General features: G+C 52.9%; 1 protein-coding gene, 1 non-coding gene and 1 pseudogene across 2 annotated transcripts; all 3 read right to left on the bottom strand.

Annotated features, from left to right (window-relative positions):
- Window positions 1–10,731: 10,731 nt before the first annotated feature.
- On the bottom strand, window positions 10,732–12,108 carry LOC136465151 (ethylene-responsive transcription factor 4-like). Its single transcript, XM_066464004.1, has 2 exons — window positions 12,082–12,108; window positions 10,732–11,403 (listed from the first exon to the last, which is right to left on the bottom strand). Exons 1-2 carry the CDS (start codon window positions 12,106–12,108, stop codon window positions 10,915–10,917), a joined length of 516 nt encoding a protein of 171 aa, XP_066320101.1. The 3' UTR covers window positions 10,732–10,914.
- LOC136466647 (probable protein phosphatase 2C 45) lies at window positions 11,907–15,432 on the bottom strand (annotated as a pseudogene).
- A 2,491-nt stretch (window positions 15,433–17,923) lies between these two features.
- Window positions 17,924–17,995, bottom strand: TRNAN-AUU (transfer RNA asparagine (anticodon AUU)). The gene has a single exon. It is a non-coding gene; the product is annotated as a tRNA-Asn (tRNA).
- Window positions 17,996–25,173: the final 7,178 nt, after the last annotated feature.

The raw sequence follows: 25,173 nt of genomic DNA, 5'->3' as shown, positions 1-25,173 counted from the left end.
GCGGCCGAGGGCGGGCGCTGGGGCACCTTCGAGCAATACTGCTAGCTGGCGGAGCGGTCGCTGCGGATGACGCTATCCGTGGTGGCCGACGATCTGCCCAGGGTCGCTTAGGTTCGCGCCTTCCTTTCTCATGTGGTGTCGTCTTTTTCTGAGTTTTCTTGTAGTAAATGACCCCTATTCTGCTTACCCAGGAGCTCGAGACCCGGTCTCTTGGAAAGTCAGTCTTTCTCCGGCGGGAGAGGGACATCTAGGACTAGCTCCAGCGGCAGAAGGACCTGCTCGCTCGTGCCAACGAGCTTCTGTCGGTGCAGAGCGTGGAGGTGGAGGACCTCCGCTTACATGGTACCAATATGAAGGCTGCGGCGGTGGCGGCTCAGGTGTAGGTCACCCCCTTGGCGGCGCGGGTCAAGGAGTTGGAGGAGGAGCTGACTCGCGTGGCCGGTGATCGGGACGCCTTCAGGTCCCGGGCTAGAGAAGCCATGACCTCTGTTAAGGCCCTTGCTGGACAGCTGGGGATGGAGCAGGGTGCGCACCAGCTGATGAAAGGTGCCTTGGATGAGGCCCTCAAGGCGGCTGAGGCTTCCCGGACCGAGGCTATGGTCTAGAGGGGAAAGGCCGAGGGTGAGTCTTATTCCCCTTGTTTTATTTGTTTTTCTCATGTTTGGCCCCTAACTCCTTGGTGTGATATAGAGTTGGAGGGAGAGGCTTCTAGGGTGGCCGAGGCTTCCCGGGTCGAGGTCCAGTGCCTAAAGGAGAAGGCTGAGGCTTCTCGGGTCGAGGCCCAGCGCTGGAAGGAGAAAGCCGAGGCCTCCTGGGTCGAGGCCCGACGCTGGGAGGAGAAGGCCGAGGGTGAGTCCCATAGGCTTCCGCCCCTATTTGGCTTGTTTTCCTTTGTGCTCAACCCTATTATGTTGCTTTTGGCGTAGAGCTAGAGAAGGAGGTCACCCGGGCAGCTGAGGCCTCCGTCGCAGTGCAGGCGATGCTTGAGACCGAGATCGGGGAGCACGATGCGCTGAAGAGTGCCACCCGTACCGCCTGTGAGGCCCTAGAGGTCGAGGGGGTCTAGTCAGGAAGCTTGCTCGGGAGCCACCTGATTGCGTTGAGCGGCCAAGTGCGCGAGCGACTTCGAGGGGCGCTGCACACGGGCGTTAAGCGCGCCCTGGCCGTCATCGCCTCGCACTACATCGGCGTCGACCTCAAGGCTATCAGTGATGGCTACGTCCTGCCTAATGATGATGGGGAGGCCGATGAGGAGGTAGCAAGGCTGATGGAGGCAGCGGAGGACCCCGGCACGACGTTGGCCAAGCTGTTCGAAGTGGAGGTGGTCCCTCCTACGCCGTCCACCGATGCTGGAGATCCTGAGGCTTGACCTAGGCCCAAGAGGCCATGTAATTAGATTAGGGATTATGTTACCCTACCATAACACTAGTGGCCATTGAGGCCTTTTTAAAGTAATCGTGCATCTACGCTTCTTTAATCGTTATTCATTGTATTTTCGAGCCTCTGCCCTCTGTCTCGTTTCTGAACAAGTTTCTTGCAAAAAACTTCCTCGGAGCGCAAGCTGCCCCTCAGGCAAAAGGTGGTGAGGGAGTGCCATAGCCCAGAGGCGTAGGCCGTCTCGTGACTCAGCCAGCCTTCTGGCCTTGAGACAGTCTTTCGGTCCTTAGGTTTTTTCATAATCGACTTGTCAGAGCACACTAGAGAGGTTGGCGTAAGATTTTTTTTGAAAAACGACTAAAAAATGGTGCATGGGACTTAGGGGGGAGTCCCCCTTCTAGGCCCCGAGGGAGGCTCGGTTCTGCAGAGGTAGAGTTGAGTCATCCTTATGGTGTTATTGTATTGCTGAGGCCCGTGATGGGCTCGGCGGGTTTCTCAAAAAATTAGAACAACTAAAGAACGCTTCTTAATTGTATTCCAAGAAACAATGTATATAATGCTTGGAAACTTTCAGGGTAAAAGTGACGTAGCTGTTCTATGTTCCAAGCATTGGTGAGGATTTTGCCCTTCTCGTTAGCTAGCTTGTAGGTCCCAGGCTTCAGCACTTGGGCGACGATGTACGGTCCTTCCCATGGCGGGGTCAGCTTGTGGTGGCCCTTGTTGCTCTACCTCAGCCTCAGCACCAGGTCGCCCACCTTTAGGTCTTGGCTTCGAACGCGCCAGGCTTGATAGCGTCGTAGAGCTTATTGGTATTTGGCCGAATGTAGCAACGCAACGTCTCAGGGTTCCTCCAGTTGGTCAAGGGCGTCCTCGCGGGTAGTGCGGTTGCTCTGCTCGTTGTAGGCTTGAAGCCTCGGGGAACCATACTCCAAGTCAGTGGGGAGGATGGCCTCGGCCCCGTAGACTAGGAAGAACGGTGTAAATCCTGTGGCTCGGCTCAGGGTATTCCTCAGGCTCTAGATGACTGACTAGAGTTCGGCAAGCCATTTCTTGCTAAACTTTTTCAACCGGTTGTATATTCTCGGCTTGAGGCCTTGTAGGATCATGACATTGGCACGTTCTACTTGGCCATTTGTCCTAGGGTGTCCCACGGCCGACTAGGCCACACAAATGTGGTGGTCGTCGCAGAACGTCAGGAACTTGCGGCCGGTGAATTGCGTCCTATTGTCGGTGATGATGGTGTTCAGAACTCCGAACCTATGGATGATATCAGTGAAGAACAGCACCACTTGCTCGGATTTGATTTGACTAATCGGACAAGCCTCGATCCACTTGGAGAACTTATCGATTGCTACCAATAGATGGGTGTAGCCCTCGGGGGCTTTCTATAGAGGCCCAACCATGTCCAGCCCCCACACGGCGAAGGGCCATGTAACGGGGATGGTTTGGAGGGCTTGGGCCGGGAGGTGTATCTGTCGCGCATAGTATTGGCATCCCTTGCAGGAGTGTACTAGCTTGGTGGCATCAGCAACCACCGTCGGCCAGTAGAACCCTTGGCGGAAGGCGTTTCCGACGAGCGTTTGAGGTGCCGCATGGTGCCAGCAGGCCCCTACGTGCAAGTCCCAAAGTAGGGCTTGGCCGGCCTCGGTGGTGATGCATCGCTAGAGGACGCCAGATGGGCTTCACCGGTACAACTCGCCGTTGCTGAGGACGTAAGTCTTGACTCGTCGCACAAGCCATCGGGCTTCGGTCTTGTCTGCAGGGAGCTCTCCTCGGACAAGGCAATCAAGGAATGAGACCTGCTAGTCCATGCCCTGGTTGGCCTCGGGAGGCTCTGCGTCTACTTCCATAACCTCGGGCTCGGCCGAAGGGGTCTCAGTGACGGGGGGGGGGGGCCTCGAGCCCTGCGGTGAGCTCGACTGGTGGGCCCTCTCCCGCTGCCGAGACGTGGTCGATGGAAGGCTTGTGGAGGTCTCTGGCGAAAATGTTCGAGGGGACCGAGGCCCACGCCGATGCCATCTTTGCCAGTTCATCCACGGCCTCGTTGAATTTACACGCGATGTGGTTGAGTTCGAGACCATCGAACTTGTCTTCGAGGTGATGTACCAGCTTGCAGTATGCCTCCATCTTGGGGTCATGGCAGTTCGACTCCTTCATCACCTGATCGACGACAAGCTGCGAGTCGCCCGCACATCGAGGCGCCGTACTCCGAGTTTGACGGCGATCTGTAGGCCATTGATGAGGGCTTCGTATTCGGCTGCGTTGTTGGAGGCGGCGAAGTGGAGCCGAATCATGTAGCGCATGTGTACTCTGAGGGGCGAGATGAAGAGCAGACCTGCGCCCACCCCGGTCTTCATCAGGGACCCATCGAAGTACATGGTCCAGCATTCTGTCTAGACTAGGGCAGGTGGCAGTTGGGTGTCGGTCTATTCTACCACGAAATTGGCCAAGACCTGGGATTTGATCGCTTTCCGAGGCGCAAAGGACAGAGCCTCCCCCATGAGTTCAATGGCCCACTTGGCTATCCTACCCGAGGCCTCCCGGTTATGGATTATCTCCCCCAGGGGGAAAGACGACACCACGGTTACCAGGTGGGATTCGAAGTAGTGACGCAGCTTGCGTTGGGCCAAGACTACGGCATAGATTAGTTTCTAGATGTGGGGATAGCGCATCTTGGTCTCAGAGAGCACTTCACTGATGAAGTAAATAGGTCGTTGGATGGGTAGAGCATGGCCCTCTTCCTGCCTCTCGACTACTATGGCTGCGCTGACCACTTGGGTCATCGCGGCGATGTAAAGTAAGAGAGCCTCGCCCTTGGCTGGCGGTACCAGGACGGGAGGATTAGTGAGCAATGCCTTGAGTTTGGCGAGGGCTTCTTCGGCCTCGGGAGTCCACAAGAAGCGTTCTGATTTCCTCAAGAGGTGGTACAGAGGCAAGCCTTTTTCGCCAAGGCACGAGATGAAGCGGCTCAGAGCCGCAAGGCATCCCATAACCTTCTGTACTCCCTTGAGGTCTCGGATCGGTCCCATGTTGGTCACGGCCGAGACCTTCTCTGGGTTGGCCTCGATGCCGTGTTCTGAGACTATGAATTCCAAGAGCATGCCTCGGGGAACCCCGAACACACACTTCTCGGGGTTGAGCATGATGCCCTTTTCTTTGAGGCACTTGAAGGCTATCTCCAGGTCGTCGATGAGATCCTCGGCCTTTCTAGACTTGACCACGATGTCGTCCACATAGGCCTCGACGGTTCGCCCGATGTGCTCACCAAAGACCTAGGTCATGCACCGCTGGTATGTGGCCCTTGCGTTTTTGAGGCCAAATGGCATAGTTACATAGCAGTACATGCCGAACAGCGTGATAAAAGAAGTCGCGAGCTGGTTGGACTCTTTCATCTTGATTTGATGGGAACTAGAATACACATCAAGGAAAGACAGGGTTTTGCATCCCGCAGTGGAGTCAACGATTTGGTCGATCCGAGGTAATGGGAAAGGGACTTTCGGACAGGCTTTATTCAAACCGGTGTAGTCTACACACATCCTCCACTTCCCATTTTTCTTTTTGACTAACATAGGGTTAGCTAACCACTTCGGATGGGACACTTCCTTGATGAATCTGGCCACCAAAAGCTTCTGCACCTCCTCGCCGATGGCTCTACGCTTTTCCTCGTCGAATCAGCGCAGGCGCTGCTTCACCGGCCTGGAGCCGGCCCGGATGTCTAAGGCGTGCTCGGTGACCTCCCTCGGTATGCCCGGCATGTCTGAGGGACTCCATGCGAACATATCGGCATTCGTGCGGAGAAAGTCGACGAGCACGGCTTCCTATTTGATGTCGAGGGTGGCACTGATCCTCAGCGCCCGGTCATCGGGGCAAGTGGGGTTGACCGAGACGAGTTTGATGGCCTCCGCGGGCTTGAAAGTCCCGGCGTGACGCTTGGAGTCGGGCACTTCGCTGCCGAGCTGGTCGAGGTTGACGATGAGGGTCTCGGCCTCCACGATAGCCTCGGCGTACTCGATGCACTCGATGTCGCAGTCATATGCATGCTCGTACGTCGACTCGACAGTGATGACGCCGTTGGGGCTCGACATCTTGAGCTTGAGGTATGTGTAGTTGGGGACCGCCATGAACTTGGCGTAGCACGGCCGCCCCAGGATGGCGTGGTAGGTTCCCTTGAACCCAACCACCTCGGTGAGGACCTCCTTGTGGTAGTTGGAGGGAGTACTAAAGCAGATGGGCAGGTCAATGCGCCCGAGGGGCCATGTGCGTTTCCTCGGCACAATGCCGTGGAAAGGCGCGGCGCCTCCATGGAGCTATGACTGGTCGAGCTCTAGGAGCTCCAGGGTGTTGGCGTAGAGGATGTTGAGGCCGCTGCCTCCGTCCATCAATACCTTAGTGAGCCGAGTGTTGCCGATGATGGGGTCGACAATAAGTGGGTACTGCTCGGGATTCGGGACGTAATCAGGATGGTCGTCCTAGTCAAAGGTGATTGCCTCCCAAGACCAGTTGAGGTACCGGGGAGCGGCCACCTTCACCGAGAAGACCTCCCGGCATTTCCTCTTCCGCTAGTGTGCCGTGAGGCTCATTGAAGGCCCGCCGAAGATCATGAAGGCGTTGTGTACTTCGGGGAATCCATTGTCCTTGTCGCCGGCACCCTTCTTCTTGGCATCATCGTCGGGGAGCCCGAGCTTGGCGTAGTAGCGCTGGAGCATGGTGCACTCTTCGAGGGCATGCTTCACCGGACCCTGGTGGTAAGGCCAGGGTTTCTTGAGCATGTCGTCGAAGAGCCTGGGGCCTCTGGGGCCTCGGGGATTTTTGCGCTCTGTGGCCACGACTAGGCCGGCTTCGAGGACCTCTTGCTTCCCCTGGCGACCCTTTTTCTTTTTCTTGGGGAGGTGGGGAGCCGAGGCCGCGGGGGCCTCGTCCCTCCGCTTCCCCTTGGCGTCGTCGTCGGGAAAGATGGCCCCAACGGCCTCTTCGCCCGAGGCGAAGTTGGTGGCGATGTCGAGGAGTGCAGCCGCCGAGGTTGGTACGTTTCGGCCTAATTCTCGGACCAGGTCTCGGCAGGTGGTGCTGGAAAGGAAAGCCTGGATGATTTCCGAGTCGCCGACTCTTGGCAACTCAGTGCATTTCTTGGAGAAGCGCCAGATGAAGTCTCGGAGAGACTCGTCTAGGCCCTGGCGACAACTTTTGAGGTCCCAGGAGTTCCCAGGGCGCACGTATGTGCCCTAAAAGTTCCCGATGAAGACCCTTACTAAGTCGCGCCAGTCGTGGATCTGTGAGGGAGGGAGGTGTTCAAGCCAGGCTCGCACCGAGTCTGACAGGAACAACGGGAGGTTGCGGATGATGAGCAGGTCATCGTCCATGCCACCTAGTTGACAAACCAGGCGGTAATCGGCCAGCCAAAGTTCGGGATTGGTTTCGCCGCTGTACTTTGTGAGGTTGGCCGGTTGCCAAAACTGGGCTAGAAAATGAGCAATGCGGATGGCTCTGCTAAAAACTCGAGGGCCAGGCGGCTCAGGAGAAGGACTGCGGTCTTCCCTGCTATCGTAGCAGCCGCCTCGATGTGGATGGTAGCCCCGGGCGGGCCCTTCATTGTCGTGTCACCGTCGCCTGCTGATCACTTCGTGGTCGCCCTGTGCCTCGCGTTGGTTGCCGAGGCGGTCATGCAGCAAGGGGACCGTGTTGATCGTTGGTGTGCGAGCGGGCTCAAGACAAGTCGAGGCATCCCTGTCCTGTTGAGGCAGTGCCGTGGGAAGGTCCGAGGCGCCCCCACGTTGTTGGGAGGCGGAACTCTCGGCCTGCTGTACCGCGGCAGTCTCGAGGAGGTCCCAAAGCTCGCCGTGGACCCATCGCCCCTCCGTAGTAGAGGGTTCGGGCATCGTTCGGACTAGCATTGCCGCAGCCGCGATGTTCTAGCTAGCGCAATTGAAGATCAGGGGTTGCTCACCCCCTTCTTCGTCGTTGATGCGGTGGTGGATGTCGCGGGCCCTCCGCCGGGCTCCTCCGCCATCACCGTGACCCTGCTGCTCCTGCTCGAGAGTGTCTCGGAGCTGTTGCAGAAGGAGTCGATCTTGCTCGACCGTGGCCTGAAGCTCACGGAGCTGCTCCAGGTCCGGGCGTCGAAGTTGTCCGAGGGCAAGGTTCTCATTCCGCGCTACTGGTGGGACAATGTGTGAGGGCATGGCATCGCCCGCTCCTTGGCGAAGCGAGGTACGGTTGCCTACCCCCTCGTCCTCATCGCCCGTGCTTGGCATCCCGAGTCCGACGTGGAAGCACTCACCAGTGGGATCGTAAGTGCCTTCGTCGTCAGAGTCGGAGTAGCCGAAGCAATAGTCACTCACAGCTAGGAAGCGGCGCATGGCTTCAGGGTCACGAAGTCCGCTCCGGCCCATGCCTCGTCCTCCTCTGAGGAGTCGGCATGGGAGTGAGTCGAAGTCGTGGTGTCGAAATCGAGGGCGAAGGCGTTGGTGGCGTCCTGAGGGCTCTGCGTGAGCAAAAGCGTAGGCGGAAGCATAGGTGGCGGCGGCATTTCTCAACCCGAAGGGATACGGGGATGGTGCCGTCGCCGAGCCTTGCTCCGCCGAAGTCGACTCCTCAGGACGTGGCGGGGCAGAGCTTGATGTCGAGGCGTCGTCATGCGCCGCCGACGTCTTTTCCCTGTCCAGGCTTAGGCTAGACAGGTCCCCAACCAGGGACCTTGTGCCAACAGCTGGGCATGGGATACCGGTGGAGAGCGACGTGTTGCCCTGAGTTTGCGTGGTGTCAGGGTGGCCCCGCTCACGTCGTGCCTGGCGAGCGCGACGAGAGCGGCCGCCCGGGTGCCGCCTGCGCCTGGGCTGCGGGTGCGTGATGTCGCCATCGGTCGGTGGGGCTCAGGGTGTGAGAAGTACCATGTCATACTCACATCCTAGAGACATGAACTCTAGGCTCCCGAACCAGATCACCGTGCCGAGACGCAGTGTCCGTACGGGATCTGCCATCCGGAACTTGTTAGGGAGATGAAGCTGACACACAGAGCCCCTACCTGGCGCGCCAACTGTCGGTGTTTTGGACCAGCGGGCCCTCCACCAACTAGTAAAAACGTACTGCGTGCCCCTAATCCCAGATGGTGATGCAAAGAGACACAAAGTTTATACTGGTTCGGGCAATGGGTGCCCTACGTCCAGTCTGAGAGACCGATCTTATATTCCTTGCACCGAAATGCTCGTAGTAGGGGGTTACAAGCAGGGCGAGAGAGGGAGCTAGTCCCAGGTCTCTACGTGGAGCGGTGTGGATTGCTTGAGATGTTGATCTCAGGCGGTGGAGAAGTGCACGTGTTACAGAACGTCGAGTGTGTGTTTGTCTACCTCTTGAACCTCTCCCCCCCCCCGAAATGGCCCAAATCCCTCCCTTTTATAGTTGAAGGGGGGACAGGGGTGATACATGTGTTAGCAATGCAGCATCGTGCGAACAGAGGCGGCATGTCCGAGCCCTGTAGCCTATTACTATGGTGGTATGGTTGATGGAGTGGTCATGCCCTTGAAGTGCTGTAGCAACGCGCCGGTCACATCCGAACTTGGGCGACGTGGGAGCTCCAGTGATTGCTGGATGTAGGGCCTGGTGAGCGACGTGCCGGTAGCTGTGCGTTGACTATGCAAAGAGCCGAGGCCCAGTTGGTGCCGAGGCCGAGCCGTTGTAGGGGGCTCGGTAGGCGCGCATCCCGAGGTTGTCGAGACCTCGAAGTAGACTGCCAAGGCGTGGAGGGAGCAGTTGGTTCTGTGCACTGATTCCGAGGCTATAGTAACCTGGACTTGACTCCGCACGCCGCGTTGTTTCTGAAGCAGGGGTTAGGTAGCACAGTGCAGGACAGGCGCCGGTCGTGGGCACAGTACCGAGCACAGTGGTTGGTAACCCCTGTCCAGTCCTGTCTCGGGCGGCATGGCTTCGATGTGACTGGCGTCCAGTCGGCCACGCCGCTGTGTCGAGCCATCGTTCGGCTGATATCGTGGGAGCAGTCGAACGCGCCGATCGGACGTGACGTCTTGTCCGGGAAGTTGGTCGAGGCGGAAGCGACGGGGTTGTTTTGCCGAGCCGGCCTTGAGCGAGGCGGAGAATCGGTGTCTCGTCCGAGGCTGTACGCGCGGGGCCCCGGGCGAGACGGAGAATTGGTTCCTCGACCGAGGCCTTTCTCGCGAGGCCTCGCGCGAGACGGAAAATCGATAGGCCGTCCGAGGCCCTTCGTGCGAGGCAGCATAAGCCAAATTTCAACTACAAACATGGTCACTATCGAAATTACATGCTCATATGGTCCAGAGGCATGGTGTCTTTTAGCACGGTTCAAAGAATGAGCTTTCTTTTACTTCCATACAGCATGTTCCTAATTATGATAATCCATTCTTGTTTAGGTTGAAATTCATATACCCCCTCTGTCCCTAAATATCTGTCGTTTTCGTTTTCCAAGAAATAATTTTAACTAAATATATATTAAAAAAATATTAATATTTATGGTACATAATTAGTATATTATTGAAAAGATCTTTGAATCTAGTTTTTTTAATAAATTTATTTAGAGATACAAATGTTGCACGTATTTTCTACAAATCAAGTCAAACTTGTGGCACATACACCAACGACGACAGTTATTTAGGAACGGAGTATGTAACAGTCAGTTTGCATAATAATATGATGGGGCTTTTGCGTTTGTATCCTTGTTTTGTATCGAAATTGTGATTTTGCCTCTGTTTTTTTGACTTTGTGAATTTACCCCTATGATTTTAAAACGAAGCACCAATTTGTCTCTGCTCCGTCATCCACCCCTAACGCTGTTAAACTTTGTACAAAAGGACATGAATGTCCATGCGATTTTGCCCCTGTTTGTTATGCCTAATTGTGATTTTACCCTGATTTGGAATTATACTTTTTTATTGTATGCTGACAATTGATTAAATTTGGTCAAACATATTTGGCACAACTTGTAATTATTTGAACTAAGATTTAATATTGATAAATATTCAAAATTTTAGGACCAAATGGTTCATAATGATGACAGCCATAAGAAATATTTCGATATAATCTTTTGTGTGGACCAAAAATCTTTAATTTATAAGAATACATGCAGAACATCGGTTACCAAACGGTATAAGTAAATGCATGCACTGATAACCGTGTCGCAATCTAGGCAAGCTGTCAGAGCAAGACATGTAGTCGTTGGCCATTCCCGACGAGCCGTGAAGCAAGGCGCCGACGTGGCCATCCTTGCAGTGCTGCGGGGAAGAGCAAGCGTACACGGGTGCCAGTCTGGCGCCTGCGCGCGCGTCCGGGTCCAGCAGCTTGGCCGTAGTCGCGGCCGCGTGCACGAGCCGGCAAGTCGGCCCCGTGGTGGCTCCTCGCCGTCGGCGCGGGCGCGGGCGCGGGAGGGCGACGGCTCCGGGTGGTAGGCAGCACCAGCAGCGCCAGGTTGAGGTCCAGCCCTAGGCCCACGGGCGGCGCCGCGTCGAACACCACAGACGACGACGACAAACCAGAGCAGCTTCGCTCCTCCTCGCTCTTCGGCGGTAGCAACTACAGCAGCGCCAGCGTCACAGCCGCCGTCGGGTCCATGAACAGCTGGTACGTGTTTGCGGCCGCCGCTAAAGCCGGCAGAGCGAGGCTGAGGTCCAGCGACGGGGCCGGCGGCGCCGCAACCGCCACCGTCACCGCCGCCAGCGACTCCTGCGGCGGCAGCAAGGAGTACGAGGACGACGACGACGACTCGTACACCACGGCGCTCGCGCTCGCCGTTGGAGCCTCCGCCAGCGCCATCGGCTCCGGGGCGGCGGGGTAGTTGGTGGTATCGCTGGGCCCGCGGAGCCTGCGCGCAGCGGCGTCGTACGCCCGCGCCACCTGCTCGGGCGTGTCAAAGGTGCCCAGACACAAGCGCGCCTTCCGCACGGGGTCCCGGATCTCCGCCGCGTACCGACCCCACGGCCGCTTCCGCACGCCGCGGCCGGCGAGGAGCCGCGCGCTCGCACTGCACACGGACGCCGCGGCCTGCCGCCGTGCCCGCCCACCCTGCAGCCCAACCGCGCGTCAGGGAGCTGCCGCCGGAGACCCGCCCGCTCCCGGTCCCGCATCCCGGAGTAGCAGTCGCACGCGCATGCCCGCTCCGCACCGCCGACAGGCACCGTGCCGCCCGCTCCCTCTCCGATGTGTTTTGGAGGAGTCTTGGAATAGCCTGGAAGGGATAAGGGGTAGCGTAGGCATTTGGTCTTTTCTTTTTAGGTTTATATTTTTTTTAATTCATCTATTCACTAGGGATCAGACGGACATCTAAAGTAGAGGTAGACGAAGAGTTCAGTTTAAAATAACAAGGACAAAAATACAAAGTTAAAAAAAAAGAAGTAAAATCATAATTAAAGTACTGGACAAGGGCAAGAACATAAATTTTCCTAATACCATAATCCACGCACTTGCTCTGTGGAATTTCGACCTTCCGATTTTTGTACACCGAATCAGTTGATAGCTCACCTCCGTCCCGGCTTGGTAGCAACCAGGTGCATGACAGCAAAACACCAGAAGGCGAATGTAGGGACATTTAATTGTTACATACTGCAGTGTACAACTTTCGTTCAAATAGTTCGACAGTTTTACACGCACTTAAGCCAGGAAAATGTCTAGCATGATTTCATGAATCAACAGCACGGACAGCTACATCACAGAGCTTAATGGAAAGGAAAGAAGGGACCATACTGTAACAACACCAGCCCTATTCGCCATTCTGCGGCAGCGTTCTCATCTAGGCCAGCCAGGAGCACGAGCAGCATCAGGACGATGGTCGGGGGGAGTCAGTTTCCTTGCGGAACAGAAACGAAGACACACGGAGCATCTACTTTGAGCATCAGATACAAGAGCCAGAAGAGCACACGCATGATGGATCCCTCTACAGGTGACAACTCCTAGTTTTGGTCATTGGTGGTCTCTTTGTCTTCGCCTGATTTATCACCGGTAGTTGTTCCATCTAGGAAGCGGACGATGACAACTGTGATGTTATCGGAGCTTCCCCTTCGGGAAGCTTCTTCGAGAAGCTTCTTTGCTGCTTCCTGGGGGTCCTGAATTGGCTTGACCATGGCAACAGCTTCCTGCAAAATACATTACATCAGATAGAGAGAGAGACAGACCAATTGCACTGAAAGAAATATTTAGTAATATATGTAGGTACCTCATTAGTGACAACATCCCAGAGTCCATCACTAGCAAGGATGAGGAATTCGAGGGAGCTGTCAACCACCTCCTCCTGATTGTAATAGCAAAAGTCGTTTTCAGATGGCCACAGGGGGGCTTGATCTATGACATTGCTTATAATAGAATCTCCATTTTTAGGCACTTATTACAAACGCACCATACTTCCTCAAACTATGATATGTTTGGAAAACTATCCAGACAATCCATAAGAAAACAAAAGTACACAACGAACCTTGATTTCGGGGTCAGCAACAACATACTGCTTCAAGAGTTTATCGCCAAATGCTCGAGAGACTGCGAGAACACCACCCACTCGCCATGTCCCTACAAATTTCGAATAATCAAACAGTAGAAATGACAGTAATGGCATATATTAAGATAGATGGTTTCTTTTTATAGATAGATTCAGAGGAATCACTACCAGCCCACATAACAAAGCCCCCTGCATCCTCAATTCTTTGTCTCTCATCTGTCTGATCAGGCTTGTGATCCCTTGAAACCGCAATCGCTGCAGGACAAGGGGAAAACATCATAAAATTCTTGAGCATTAGTGGAATGTGATTAGCTTGGAACCCTGATATTCAGTTTATCCATTCATCATGGGGAAATACAACAATTTGAAAGTTTCTGATACAGGTGGAAGTATAGGAACAGACACTGAGATATGTCATGTTACAGACGATAAACTTACCCTGTCCTCCTTTAGAAATAACAGCTCTAGAATCTCCAACGTTTGCAACAAGCAAACGGTCACCTACAATAATAGCTGTTGAGGCAGTTGAGCCAGCATCTCGAGTTTGACTGCTATCAGCTTTCAGAAATTCTGAATCTGTGTGGTTGTAAGTTTCGGCTGCAGCAAAGTAATAGAAGGATATCAAGATCACAATATCTCAGTGTAGAAGTAGAAAGTCCACGATAGTTAATATGAACATACCAATAGCAGCCTTGGTATCAGTGATGAACTTTGGGTGTTTGATTAAATTGCTGAAAAGGTGCTGCTTAACATACTCAGCTGCTCTGACTCCTCCATGACCTACAGAAACAGAAAACCATGCTCACCTTACAACTCAAAATATCAACTTCATCAGGGAGTGCTGCCATTAGGAGAACCAACGGAATTGGTATCACTTCAGAGGTCACTAGACAGTACATACCATCATATACACCGAACATTCCAACTTTCTCTCCGTCAACGTCGTCTATCCTTGCCTCGAAAAAGTCCTCCATCGATGCTCTTTTCCCAGGAGAACTCGCAACTCCATAACTGAACCGTCCATTTTCACTATTACTGCAAGGGGAAATATTGTGTCAAACAAGTGCGAATTCGGACTTATGTGACACTGCACACTGTTAGTGTTATATACAAATTCAGTACAAGGAATTTCCTATGAAATTAATAAACTGATTGAGCTGATATGAAGTTTTGTATGCTTTATATTCCACAGAAAAAAATAATGAACATCTAACTTCCATAAAGTTCATCAGAGTAGCAGAAACTTTGTATTTCTTTTTAGTTAGCTTCGAATACCATTTAACACATTAGTATAACAAGTTATGTTATAGAAAACAAATATAATCTAGTCAACCATTGCCTACCAAATCAAATATAGACAGACTTTCAGATAAACACATGTAGCTAGTTAGAACTTGTTAGTATTCAAAGAACATGGATGCGAGGAATGTCTTATTTGCAAAGGGTACATTCGGTGACCCAATACATCGGCGAGGACAATATGATCAATTAGAACAAGAAATCCTGCAAAATCCTCAATTAAAACAGCACGAGGTTACTAAGCGGAGCTTAGATCAGCCATGTATGACCCAAATCTTAACAGATCCTGACGCTTTGGCGTCCGAACATGAAAACTGGCAGAAAAATAGTAGTCCTCTCATCATTAGAAGAGGCAGAAGAGAGGTCCCGATTCCCGAACGATCTGATCCCTCGCAGGGCAAGCAGTGACCCTCTATCGTTCGACCCCCTTCATCAACATGATCAAACAAGTGAACACAAGTCAGGTTACGCTATAACAATTGGGCAGATCCAACTGAGAGGCTGGGCCGCCCGCGCTCGAGTCCGGGGCCTAATTCCGGTGCCCCGAATCCGCAGCCACAGCATCCTCAGAGAAGCAGGGAGAGGGTAGTCCAGTATATTTCGTCCCCGATGCGACGGATCTCGGCTCCGAGGCGCCATAGCGTCCTGAAAAGGTAGCCTCTCGTTCCCCACGGCGAAGTCAAACCAGATGGATGGGGGCGAAAGGGAAAGCAGGAGGAGCGAGAGTGGATGGTGAGGGATAAAAATAACCTGAGGTGGGCGGTGTCCGCCGACCCGTCCCCGGCGAGCCCCATGCGCGCCACCTCCGCGACGCCCTCCCGGCCCTTGGCACCAGCAGCAGGAGGAGGAGGAGGAGGGGGGAAAGGAGACCGCCCGCCCCGCGAGCAGGAGGAGGAGCACCACCAGCGAGAGCGGCGGGGGCGAGAGGCGCGCGGATGGAGGAGGTGGTGCTGGTGGTCCCCACGGCCCCTCCTCGCGCATGAAAAGAGGGGAGGAGGGGAGGGAGGGGAGCCGGGAAGCAGGGGTAGGGAGGAGAAACGGATGGACGAGACACGAGAGGAGAGGGGAGGTGTGCAAGGGAAGGGAAAGGAAGAGCGCTTGCTTGCTTGCTTTGAGGAGTGGATGAGAATGATCGGCGGCCGCGGATGACGTGGCGGGGGCACCGCGACTGTACGGTCCCGGACCCAGTCAACGCCCCGGCCCCCGGGCGGGCTCCTCTTCGCCTCCTGTCCTGTCACGTCCCTCACGGTCACGACTCACGACCCACGACCACACCACCACCCCCGGCGATGTCGTGCTACACGGCTACACCACGGCATGGTCAGGTCCGGTCCCCTCTACTTATAGCTGGCCTAGCGTCAGGACGCTCGGATCGTCGTCGTTGGGCGGGTCAGGGTGCGGTGGTGACTGGTGAGTGGTGAGTGGTGAGTGGTGAGTGCTGCCTTCCTCCATCACCCGGTTCGTTCGGTCATCACGGCTCAGGCCTCGTTTAAAAAGTGTTGGGGCGTCACGTCGAAATATCACATGAAGGTGTCGTGTTTGATACCAATAAAAAAAATAAATTATAGAATCTATGAGTAATCCACGAGATTAATTTATTAAATCTAATTAATCCGTCATTTACACATGTGTTACTGTAGTACCACATTATCAAATTATAAACTAATTAGATTTAAAAGATTTATCTCATAAATTAATTATAAACTATATAATTAATTATTTTTAATCTATATTTAATACTCTATTCGTACGTTGGAACCTTTGGTGGAAAACAAGGCCTCAGTTTCGAGGGAACAGTGTCCATACGTCCAAAACGTCACGTCTCTCATCAAATAATGACGAGTAGACGGAGGACGCGTCTACGTACATGCAGCGGGTTTTTTTTCCCTTGTCATCAAGGGGTTTGTGTGACGACGCCCTTGGTTCCCAACTTCCCTCCCATGCACGCGAGGCGGCGGCCTTGGTTTCCAGCAAGATCCCGCCCGCTCCATTTGATCTCGCTCCCACCTCCCGGCCGGCAAGGCAGTGATGAGCCGGTGCCCTCGAGTTGCGCACGCACGCGTCGTGGACACGTGTGCGCGCAGCGTCGGCGACGACGGACGTGACGTGGGTATACCACAATCGCGCGTCAACTGCAGCTGCTACACAAGTTCGAGGTAAAAATGGGCAGGCAAAGGCAAAGGCAAGCTTAACGAACCACTGAAGAGATAGAAGCCATTTTCGTGCTCCTGAAACCTCAATGAGACCGTCCATGCACATGCATGCACGGGATGGGGGTCCTCCTCTGCGTCAGTGGTCAGTCGTCCCGTGTATGCAGCGTATAAGCATCCCGCTGGAGTGCTGAGGCGATGCGGAGGAATGGGTTCTTCCGTAGGAAAGAACGGAAAGAAGAGAAGGAACATAATGAGGCAGGATACGGGTAATTCGATCTGATCCGAATCTGAATTATAGAATACGACGAGGATCTTTTAAGATAATATATACTTCTTCCGTACTAAAAAAATGAAGTCGTTTTTGGATAAAGCTTGGGTCAAACATTGAAAATATAAGTCATGAATAACTTTTAAGTTGTTGAGTTTGAAAACGTAAAAACCATATGTATAGATTTGTCTTGAAAAATACTTTCACAAAAAATTATATATATCATTGTTTGATAAATATCTTTATAAAAATAAGTAGTCAAAGTTATGCTTTGGAGACCATATCACTGTCTAAAGTGACTTTATTTTTAAATATAGAGGGAGTAAATAGTTTGAATTTAGTTTATGTATGGATAGACGTGGGGTATGATATAGAATCGACAAAATCCAACAGTATATTGTTTATCCACAAAATTCATACGGGTTATTTAATGTTCAAAATAAGATGTTTGAAAGCTATCTAAGAACCAAAATAATTCAAGATAAAAAGGACTCGTTAGTCAATAGCTCTTGTTTTTGTGGCGTGATTGTTTCATAGGTACGTGTATGCTAAATTTCTAACCGAGAACGTCTTTGTTATTACTTATCCGCTAGTAAAAATGATCATTTGTGAATTGCGAGTGCATACCCTATTAGCTGTTAATTGTGTCTATGTGATACCTGTGACATGGACCGAAAATGCAAGATTATTGCACACCTATCCCTGTTACTAAATTTGTGCCTCGTTCACTCTTTACTAAATCCATGCCTGTGTGATGGCTAATTTGCTAGAGATTTGTGCAATAGTTTTGTCGAGGAATGGAGCTCGCCAACAGAAAATCGAAGACAAGCTTGATTTAGCATGAAGAGAGCCACCAGAAAAGAACGAGAGAAAGAAAAAGAAAAAAGAAGAAAAAAAGGAGGCAATCAGCCTGTTCGCTCCTTGATTTCAGCCAGAATTTTTCAGGTATGGTATAGTGTTTTTCTCTTATCATAAATCAACAGTATAAACCAGTACAATCGGCTTATCAAACCAGCGAACATGCTAAATAACAGATTATTGGACCGATGAATTGGTCGACAATGGCTACAGCGAGTTTGTACCGATGAATATAGTCGTGGCACATAATAAAGAGAGGCGAATTAAAATAAGAAAACAGACTATTTGTAAGAAGTATTTTCAAAGTCACAAAATCCGAATTATACGTTTGAAAAACTAGTTACCCGTTCCAGGACGCGGAACCCGATCGATAAGAGAGAGGGAAAATGCCAAAGGCACGGAAACAAAAACACGTAACAGATGTCGTATCTCCCAGCTTAAGATGAGATAGAATGCCTAAGGGTCAAAGCAAGCCTTTTAATTCAATTCTTTATTTTTACATTAAAGAATGAATCAAATCTCCTCAAGTAGGATTCGAACCTACGACCAGTCAGCTAATAGCCGACCGCTCTACCACTGAGCTACTGAGGAATAAGAGGAGATTCGACCTCCTAGAGTTCAACTCCTGCTCTCATCCCGTGAACAATATGAGTCCGAAGCTTCTTTTATAACTCCCGGAATTTGTTCGTAGTGGCCCGGTTCCATGTTATATTCTCCGGTACTACGCGTATGCCATGCAAATCAGCACTTGTCCAGGACCGTCCATCCACGACCACACGAGCTGTTGTTGCGCTCTGTACTGTGCCACACACAGTACTCCTGGGCCCTGTATCTCTTTGGCAGTTGGCACAAAAGGTGTGCTGATGGCTTCTTAAAAAAGGTTTTTTCCGCAAAAGAAAAAAAGAAGAAGGCAAAAAGGCCGGGAATTGGGGTGTTTTTATTCATTCATTAATCGTCCTCAAGAGCGGCCCAGCCCAAGATGATCGTCGAAATTCTATCACGCAAGGTGGTCGAGCACCATCAGCCATGGGCCCCGAATTTTTTACTATTTTGCTCTTTTTTCGAAAGTTTCTCTCAAATAGATCCCTGGCGGAAAGAATTCCAGAAATGGACCCTTGGCTCGGCGCCAGAGTGACTGGCGCCGAGCTCGACGCCACGGTCACTGGCGCCGAGGTCCTGGGCACGGGGAAATAGCCTGCCAGGGGCTCGGCGCCAGAGTGACTGGCGCCGAGCTCGGCGCCATAGTGAATGGCGCCGAGACACCTGCATTCCTGCACTTCTTCTCCGAGCGCTCTTCCTCTTATTTCTTCATTTTTCTCGGGTTTTTTTCTGGCCACTTCACCCTACCTCACAATCACCGGCAACTTAGAATTTTGGCTAAGTCCCTAAATTTACCGTGAGATGGATATATAAATTTACCGTAAGATGGATATATAAAATCCAAAATTCTAAGTTGCCGGCGATTGTGAGGTAGGGTGAAGTGGCGAGAAAAAAACCCGAGAAAAATGAAGAAATAAGAGGAAGAACGCTCGGGGAATAAGTGCAGGCTGAGTTAAATGCAGGTATCTCGGCGCCATTCACTATGGCGCCGAGCTCGGCGCCAGTCACTCTGGCGCCGAGCCCCTGGCAGGCTATTTCCCCGTGCCCAGGACCTCGGCGCCAGTGACCGTGGCGTCGAGCTCGGCGCCAGTCACTCTGGCGCCGAGCCAAGGGTCCATTTCTGGAATTCTTTCCGCCAGGGGTCTATTTGAGAGAAACTTTCGAAAAAAGGGCCAAATAGTAAAAAATTCGGCCATGGGCCATGGCGTCGGTTGGGGCAAATGCAGACATGGAGGACGGGAGAATAGGAATGGGTGTGTGGTGTGTGTCTGTCCATTCTTGGATTGGAAAGAGCAGGCTACTGCTGGCCACTGACAGACGTCAGCAGTGGAGTGCACGCGCTCTGATTCTTTTTTTTTTCTTTTCTTCTTTAAACGCTATGATTCTTTGTACGTATATGCAAACGCAACACCGCGTATCCACGTAGTTCTGGGGGTGGAATGGTAATAAATTTTTGTTGTTTCTATAGCAAACAGGAAACTACCAAACAACTCTTTTTCTTTATTGTCGTTATACCAAATTCCAATGGTGTGCCCCCCATGTAGTTGATGGAGTTCGCCGGATCAATGTCAATCAATTATTTGATACTTCCTTTGTCACAAATTATATGACGTTTTGGTATTTCTAGATACATATCATTTATTATGTGTCTAGACATAACATATATTTAGGTGCATAACAAAAGCCAAAATGTCTTATAGTTTGGAACGGAGGGGTACTTATTAGTCACACAGGCCATCCGCCGCCGTTCTAGAGTGGAAAAGGATCAACGCTTAGAGTTAGAGAGCACTTGGTCCTTGCACCGTTGCACGGATCAAGGGGGAGCCATACCTTACGAGGTGCTTCAACGAGTACTAGTAGAGAGTGCTAACTCTCTGATGTATCTAAAAAACATCGACATGTTTCTAACCCCTCTTTACATTACACATTTATATTTTTTGCAATTTACGTTCCTATAATTGCCATGCTATTGTAGGTTTAGAACTTTTCGGTGTTTTCGGACCACCGACGAGTAAATTTGTATTTGCGCGTCTGACTCAGATGGTGTGCTCGGAGGACACAAGGGTTTATACTGGTTCGGGCGGAACGTCCCTATGTCCAGTTCGCTGCTGCTAGTGTTACCGGCACTTGGTTTGCAGTAGGATTTGCAAACAGGTGAGAGAGGGAGAGGATCCCAAGTTTCTGGTGGAAGGAGTGAACGGGTGCTGAGAGCTTGCTTACCGCTTAGCCGTGTGCTCATGTCGTGCTCTTGTGTTCCGATCTCCCAGCGTGGGACGCCCAGCTTCCCCTTTTATAGGCCTGTCAGCGTCCGTACGAGGATTAGGCAGAACAACACCGGCACGTCCGACACTATTCTTGATGTGAATCCCCAGGTATGTCCCATCATGGCAACCGGTTACATCGAGGCGTGCCAGCCTCTTCCCTGGTGTCGGAGTTTTGACGCAGGCCCATACGCTTGGACCTAGAGTGGTTGGCGGCGGTATGGGTCCCCGTCGGACAAGACGGAACCTACGTCCTCGAGGTCGGGCGAGACGGAGCCCGCACCCAAGGGGTCGGGCGAGACGGAACCCGCGTCCTTGGGGTCGGGCGAGACAGAGCCTGCGACCTTGGGGTCGGGTGAGACCTTTTAATACGTCTCGAGCCATCCGGGAAAGTCAGTGTGAGCACTAAGTTCCTTGCTTTGGGTATCCCTAATATTGATACCCGACAGTAGCCCCTGAGCCTGCGGAGGAGTAGAATACTCCTTTGGAGGCTTTTCCGAATGGGAGGACTCTAAGGGCCTTGACCTTCTTTTTTAAGCCCGTGCCGTGTCCTGGTAGGACGACGATTCCCTTTTGTCGCGATCGGTCTTCTTGTGGGTATGTAACCGTAGGATTCGGGAGGTCAGAAAGATTTTTCTTGATTCTGGTCCCCTAGGATCCTATTGGTCCGCCATCGTACTGTGACCGCGCGTTTGGTCTCCTTACGAGTCCAGCTTCCTTCGAGTCCCCACACGTAGCAGGGGTCTGGTCGAGGGTCGACTCGTCTTTGTGATCGTCATCCCTCAAGTATTTTTTTGATAAAATGGAGGGGCTAAGCCATGTCATGTTTTTCCGCGATGGATGAAATATGGTGCTCGGTGTGCTGTTAACAGGCTAGTCTGAGTGGGACCCCAGCTTCCCGTTCATGGGGGTCCGACATGGGTCAGCTAGTGACCGACTCTAGACTCTTGGCGGCCAAACCATATAGTTTTTGGGTCCGTTCGGTCAGTTCCAAGGGCTCATTACCTTTCTTCGAGGAAAAACCATGGTCCAGGAATCGACCAAGACTCAAACGTGGGCCGAGATGCCCGTGGCGCTCGTGCGCCCGGGTACTAGCCGCTAGTGGGCCTATCCCTTTCCACCCCTTGCTCTAAGGGTGCCCTGGAGCGGCTGTGAACCCATCGGTGGGCTAGCCTTCAAACTCCTAGTCCTGAATGGGCCGTAGGAGCGTTTTTTAGCTCTATATCCCTCCTGACCTATGACGGTTCTTGGCCCATCGACTGGGTGAACTGTCATCTGGCGTGTCCTTTGAGGGCATAGCTAGAGATAGCATGCGCATGATCTTTAGAGGGAGGTGACATGACATGGCACAACGGGCGCGTAAACCTAGGTGGACGGTTCGCCTTCTTGCCCCGCTCCATCCTATAAATAGTGACCTCCCCCTTCACATCTCTGCACATCAAAACCATAGCCTTACCTTCTCTGTTTCTCCACCGCGGCCATTCAGATCTGCCATGCTTGCTAATGCACCACCGGAGCCCTAGATCTATAGCTTTTGCTTCTCCGCCGCCGCCTTTGCTTCTCCGCAGCCGCCTCCATCCTCCATGGATTCGTGGTTCTGCTTCGATGTTACACATGCACGCATGGAGGGCCTCGTCAAGCATGGTCTTCTCCGTGGGAGGCCCAATGTGGTGGAGTGGCTTATGCCAAGCCATGAGGATGCGCCGGCGCCGCCCAATGGCTATGTCGTCTCCTTCGCGCCCTTCCATGAGCACGGACTCATGGTTCCTCCTCACCCATTCTTACAGGGTCTGTTGCACCACTATCAGATCGAGCTGCAACACTTGAACTCCCACGGGATCTTGCACATCGTGGCCTTCATCGCAATGTGTGAGGGGTGCTTGGGGATCGAGCCCCACTTCGAGCTGTGGAGATATTTTTTCTCTATCTCCTTGATCAAGAAGAATAAGAGAGGCTAGGAGACCTTAGTGCCGATGGGATGCGCAGGCATCCACCTCTAGGGGTAGCGGGTGACCAAGTACATGCCCTGCCAGCTCTCCAGATCCAACAAGGGGTGGCACTCGCATTGGTTCTACCTAAAGAACGACCCTACCGCTCCATTGTCGGTCTTCTTTGGTCGCCTGGTCGAAGAGGTGTCATCGTCATGGCTGTGGGGGCCACCCGTAAAGGAGAAGAAGAGGATGTGCAACCTCCTCGAGGCCATCGTGTTCTTGAAGACACATGGCATCCGTGGGGCCAGCGTCATCGGAGGGTATCACGTGAGGGGGTGGCACCCCTGATGGCGTGTGTCCTCCCACTATACAGGATGATGCTCGGTGCATGGCTCGTCGGCATGACGCTCACCCAGGGGCTGCTCCATGATAGCAAGGTCGCACAGCACATCAAGGAGGCCATGGGGGAGTGTCGGTGTTTCGTACAAGCACCGGCAAGTAAATTTATAGTAATGCGCGTTAGGCTCGGATGGTGCGCTAAAGGACACAAGATTTATACTGGTTTGGGCTGAATATCCCTACGTCCAGTTTGTTGCTGCTCGTGTTATTAGCACCGTGAATGATTCGTAGTAGGGGATACAAATGATCGAGAGAGGGACAGGTCCCAAGTCTCTGATGGAAGGGTCAAAAGGAGGCCAAGAGCTTGGTAGCAGCTTGACTATGTGTGTGTCTCTTGTTGTTTTTGTCTCCCTTTGTTGGAGAAAGCGCACCCCCTTTTATAGATGAAGGGGACGGCTTTACAAGGGTGAGGACTTTGGATGCGTACTCCACCTAGCCTTGTGGCTCATGTCTACCCAACTCGGTTACCCATTCTGATGGGTGTGAAAGGATGATAAGTGTCTACAATACTGTCGATGCCCCTGTAGAATGTCAGGATGTTTGAAGAATACTGCCCTGCATAGGGTATGGGCTGCAGTATAGTGGTTTTGACTTATGAACCTTGCCCAGCCTTGCTCCGCACGCCTTTTGGCTCCTATGAGTCTCTGTCGGAGGGACGTGGGGTCGGGGTTCGGAGTAGCGCTACGGGCAAGGTCCTTTGATTTGGTGGACCCGAGGGGTCGGGAAGCGGGCGTCGCTCCCTTGGGTCCATAACGTGGTGACGGCATGTCCGTCCTTCGTGGAGATCACAAATCCTTTTCTAAAGTGTAGTGGTTGTCGTGTATCTTCATTGGGTTCCGTGTCCTAGAGCTGAAGGCGGCGCCTACAACTCTATAGGGCGAGGAGCACGCGCCTGCAATACCTTTTGGTCTCTGTGGTGCCCGAAAGGGTCTAAAGCACCTGTCCTGTCGTTCCCTAGCAGTACCTTTCCTACCGAGGCGCAGGGTATGGTCCTTGAAGCCATGGTTGACCCAAACATCTTGTCTTGCTCTGTACCCATCATCATGAGGGAACGAAGGAGAAGTTATCAGGTAAGATGAAACCAGTCTTTGGACATCGAACGGGGCGAGGTTCGTCCTCGGTCGTCGGGCAAGACAGAGTCTAGTCCTTATCCCTTGGGCGTGACCGAGCCCACCCCTCGGGGGTCGAGTGAGGCGGAGTCTATCCCTCAACCCTCGGGCGAGGTGGAGCTGTCCCGAAGGCGTTGGGTGAGGCAAAGACTAGCCTTCAGCCCTTGGGCGAGGCGGAGCTGTCTCGAAGGCATCGGGTGAGGCGGAGACTAGCCTTTAGCCCTCAGGCGAGGCGGAGCTGTCCTGAAGGTGTCGGGCAGAACGGAGGCCAGCCCTTAGCCCTCAGGCAAGGCGAGGCTGATCCAAAGACGTCGGGTGAGGTGGAGACTAGCCCTTAGCCTCGGGTGAGGCGGGGCTAGCCTAAAGGCATCAAGCGAGATGGAACCAAACTTCCGTCATTCAGGCAAGGAACGTAGCGGCGCCCTTGTTCGTCCAGAAGTTTTTAACGTTCGATGGTTATTGGTTCCACCTCCTGGGGTATCCCAGTATTAGGTCCCCAATAGTAGCCCTCAAGCCTCCGAGTGATTTGGATAGAATCGCCTAGGGGGTGTTCTTGATTTCATCGGAGTTACTTTGCCGGAGGGTGCGCGCGAGCGCACCCGATGGGTGTAGCCCCCGAGCCCCCGGGTGATTCGAGTAGGGTCGCCCAAGGGGTTGTATTGGATCCTTCGTGGGTAAGGCTGAAGGACTTAGTTTTTTGTCAACTGGATATTTTTTGAGGGGGTCGTGGTATCCTGTTCGCGGGGATCTCATTCAGGGCTGACCTAACTGGGGCTTGACCGTGGACTGAGATCCCGGTAATACTTGCGCCCTTGATTTCGGATCATTCGCGGACCCGTCCTCAGTTGGGCCAGCCACCGAGCTTCTGGGCCCTAGGTGGGCCAAAGAGAAAAAAGTCTTCGTGCCCTACGTTTCCCAGGTGGGTAGAGAGTCCGGATTCACCTGGGGAAGGCGAACCATCCACCGTGATTTTTGGTGGGAGAGGATAGGGACTGCGGGCGCGTGTCCCATGACATGACGCGGCGGTGCACATGGTAGGCCCGGAGATCGAGGTGGACGCTTGCCCTTCTCGAGTCCGTTGCCCCTATAAAACCATGGGGTTCGCCCCCAAGGTTCCATATTTCGCTCCCTTGCCTTTGCATCTGAAACATCCGCCGCCAATCGCCCCAGCCTCCTGCGTCCGCATCGCCACCATCGACTAGCTTGCATCCACGTTGTAGCCGCCGTCAAGCTTGCGCCTGCCTTGTAGCCACCGTCGAGCTCGCGCCCACCTTTCTCCCCAATCGCTTTAATGGAGTTGTGGGGCAGATCTAGCATCACCTCTCGGCGTTTGGAGGGCCTCGTCCGCCATGGCCTTCTCCATCCACTGTCCGCCATCCAGGAGTGGCTGCTACCTGGTGACGAGGATGAGTCGGCGCCACCTGAAGGGTATGTCGTATCTTTCGCCATCTTCCATGAGCGGGGATTTG

This window comes from Miscanthus floridulus, chromosome 7 (genome assembly GCF_019320115.1).
Source record: "Miscanthus floridulus cultivar M001 chromosome 7, ASM1932011v1, whole genome shotgun sequence".
NCBI lineage: Eukaryota > Viridiplantae > Streptophyta > Magnoliopsida > Poales > Poaceae > Miscanthus > Miscanthus floridulus.
The sequence above is the reverse complement of the archived record's forward strand: the minus strand, read 5'-3'. Positions and strand labels throughout refer to the sequence as shown.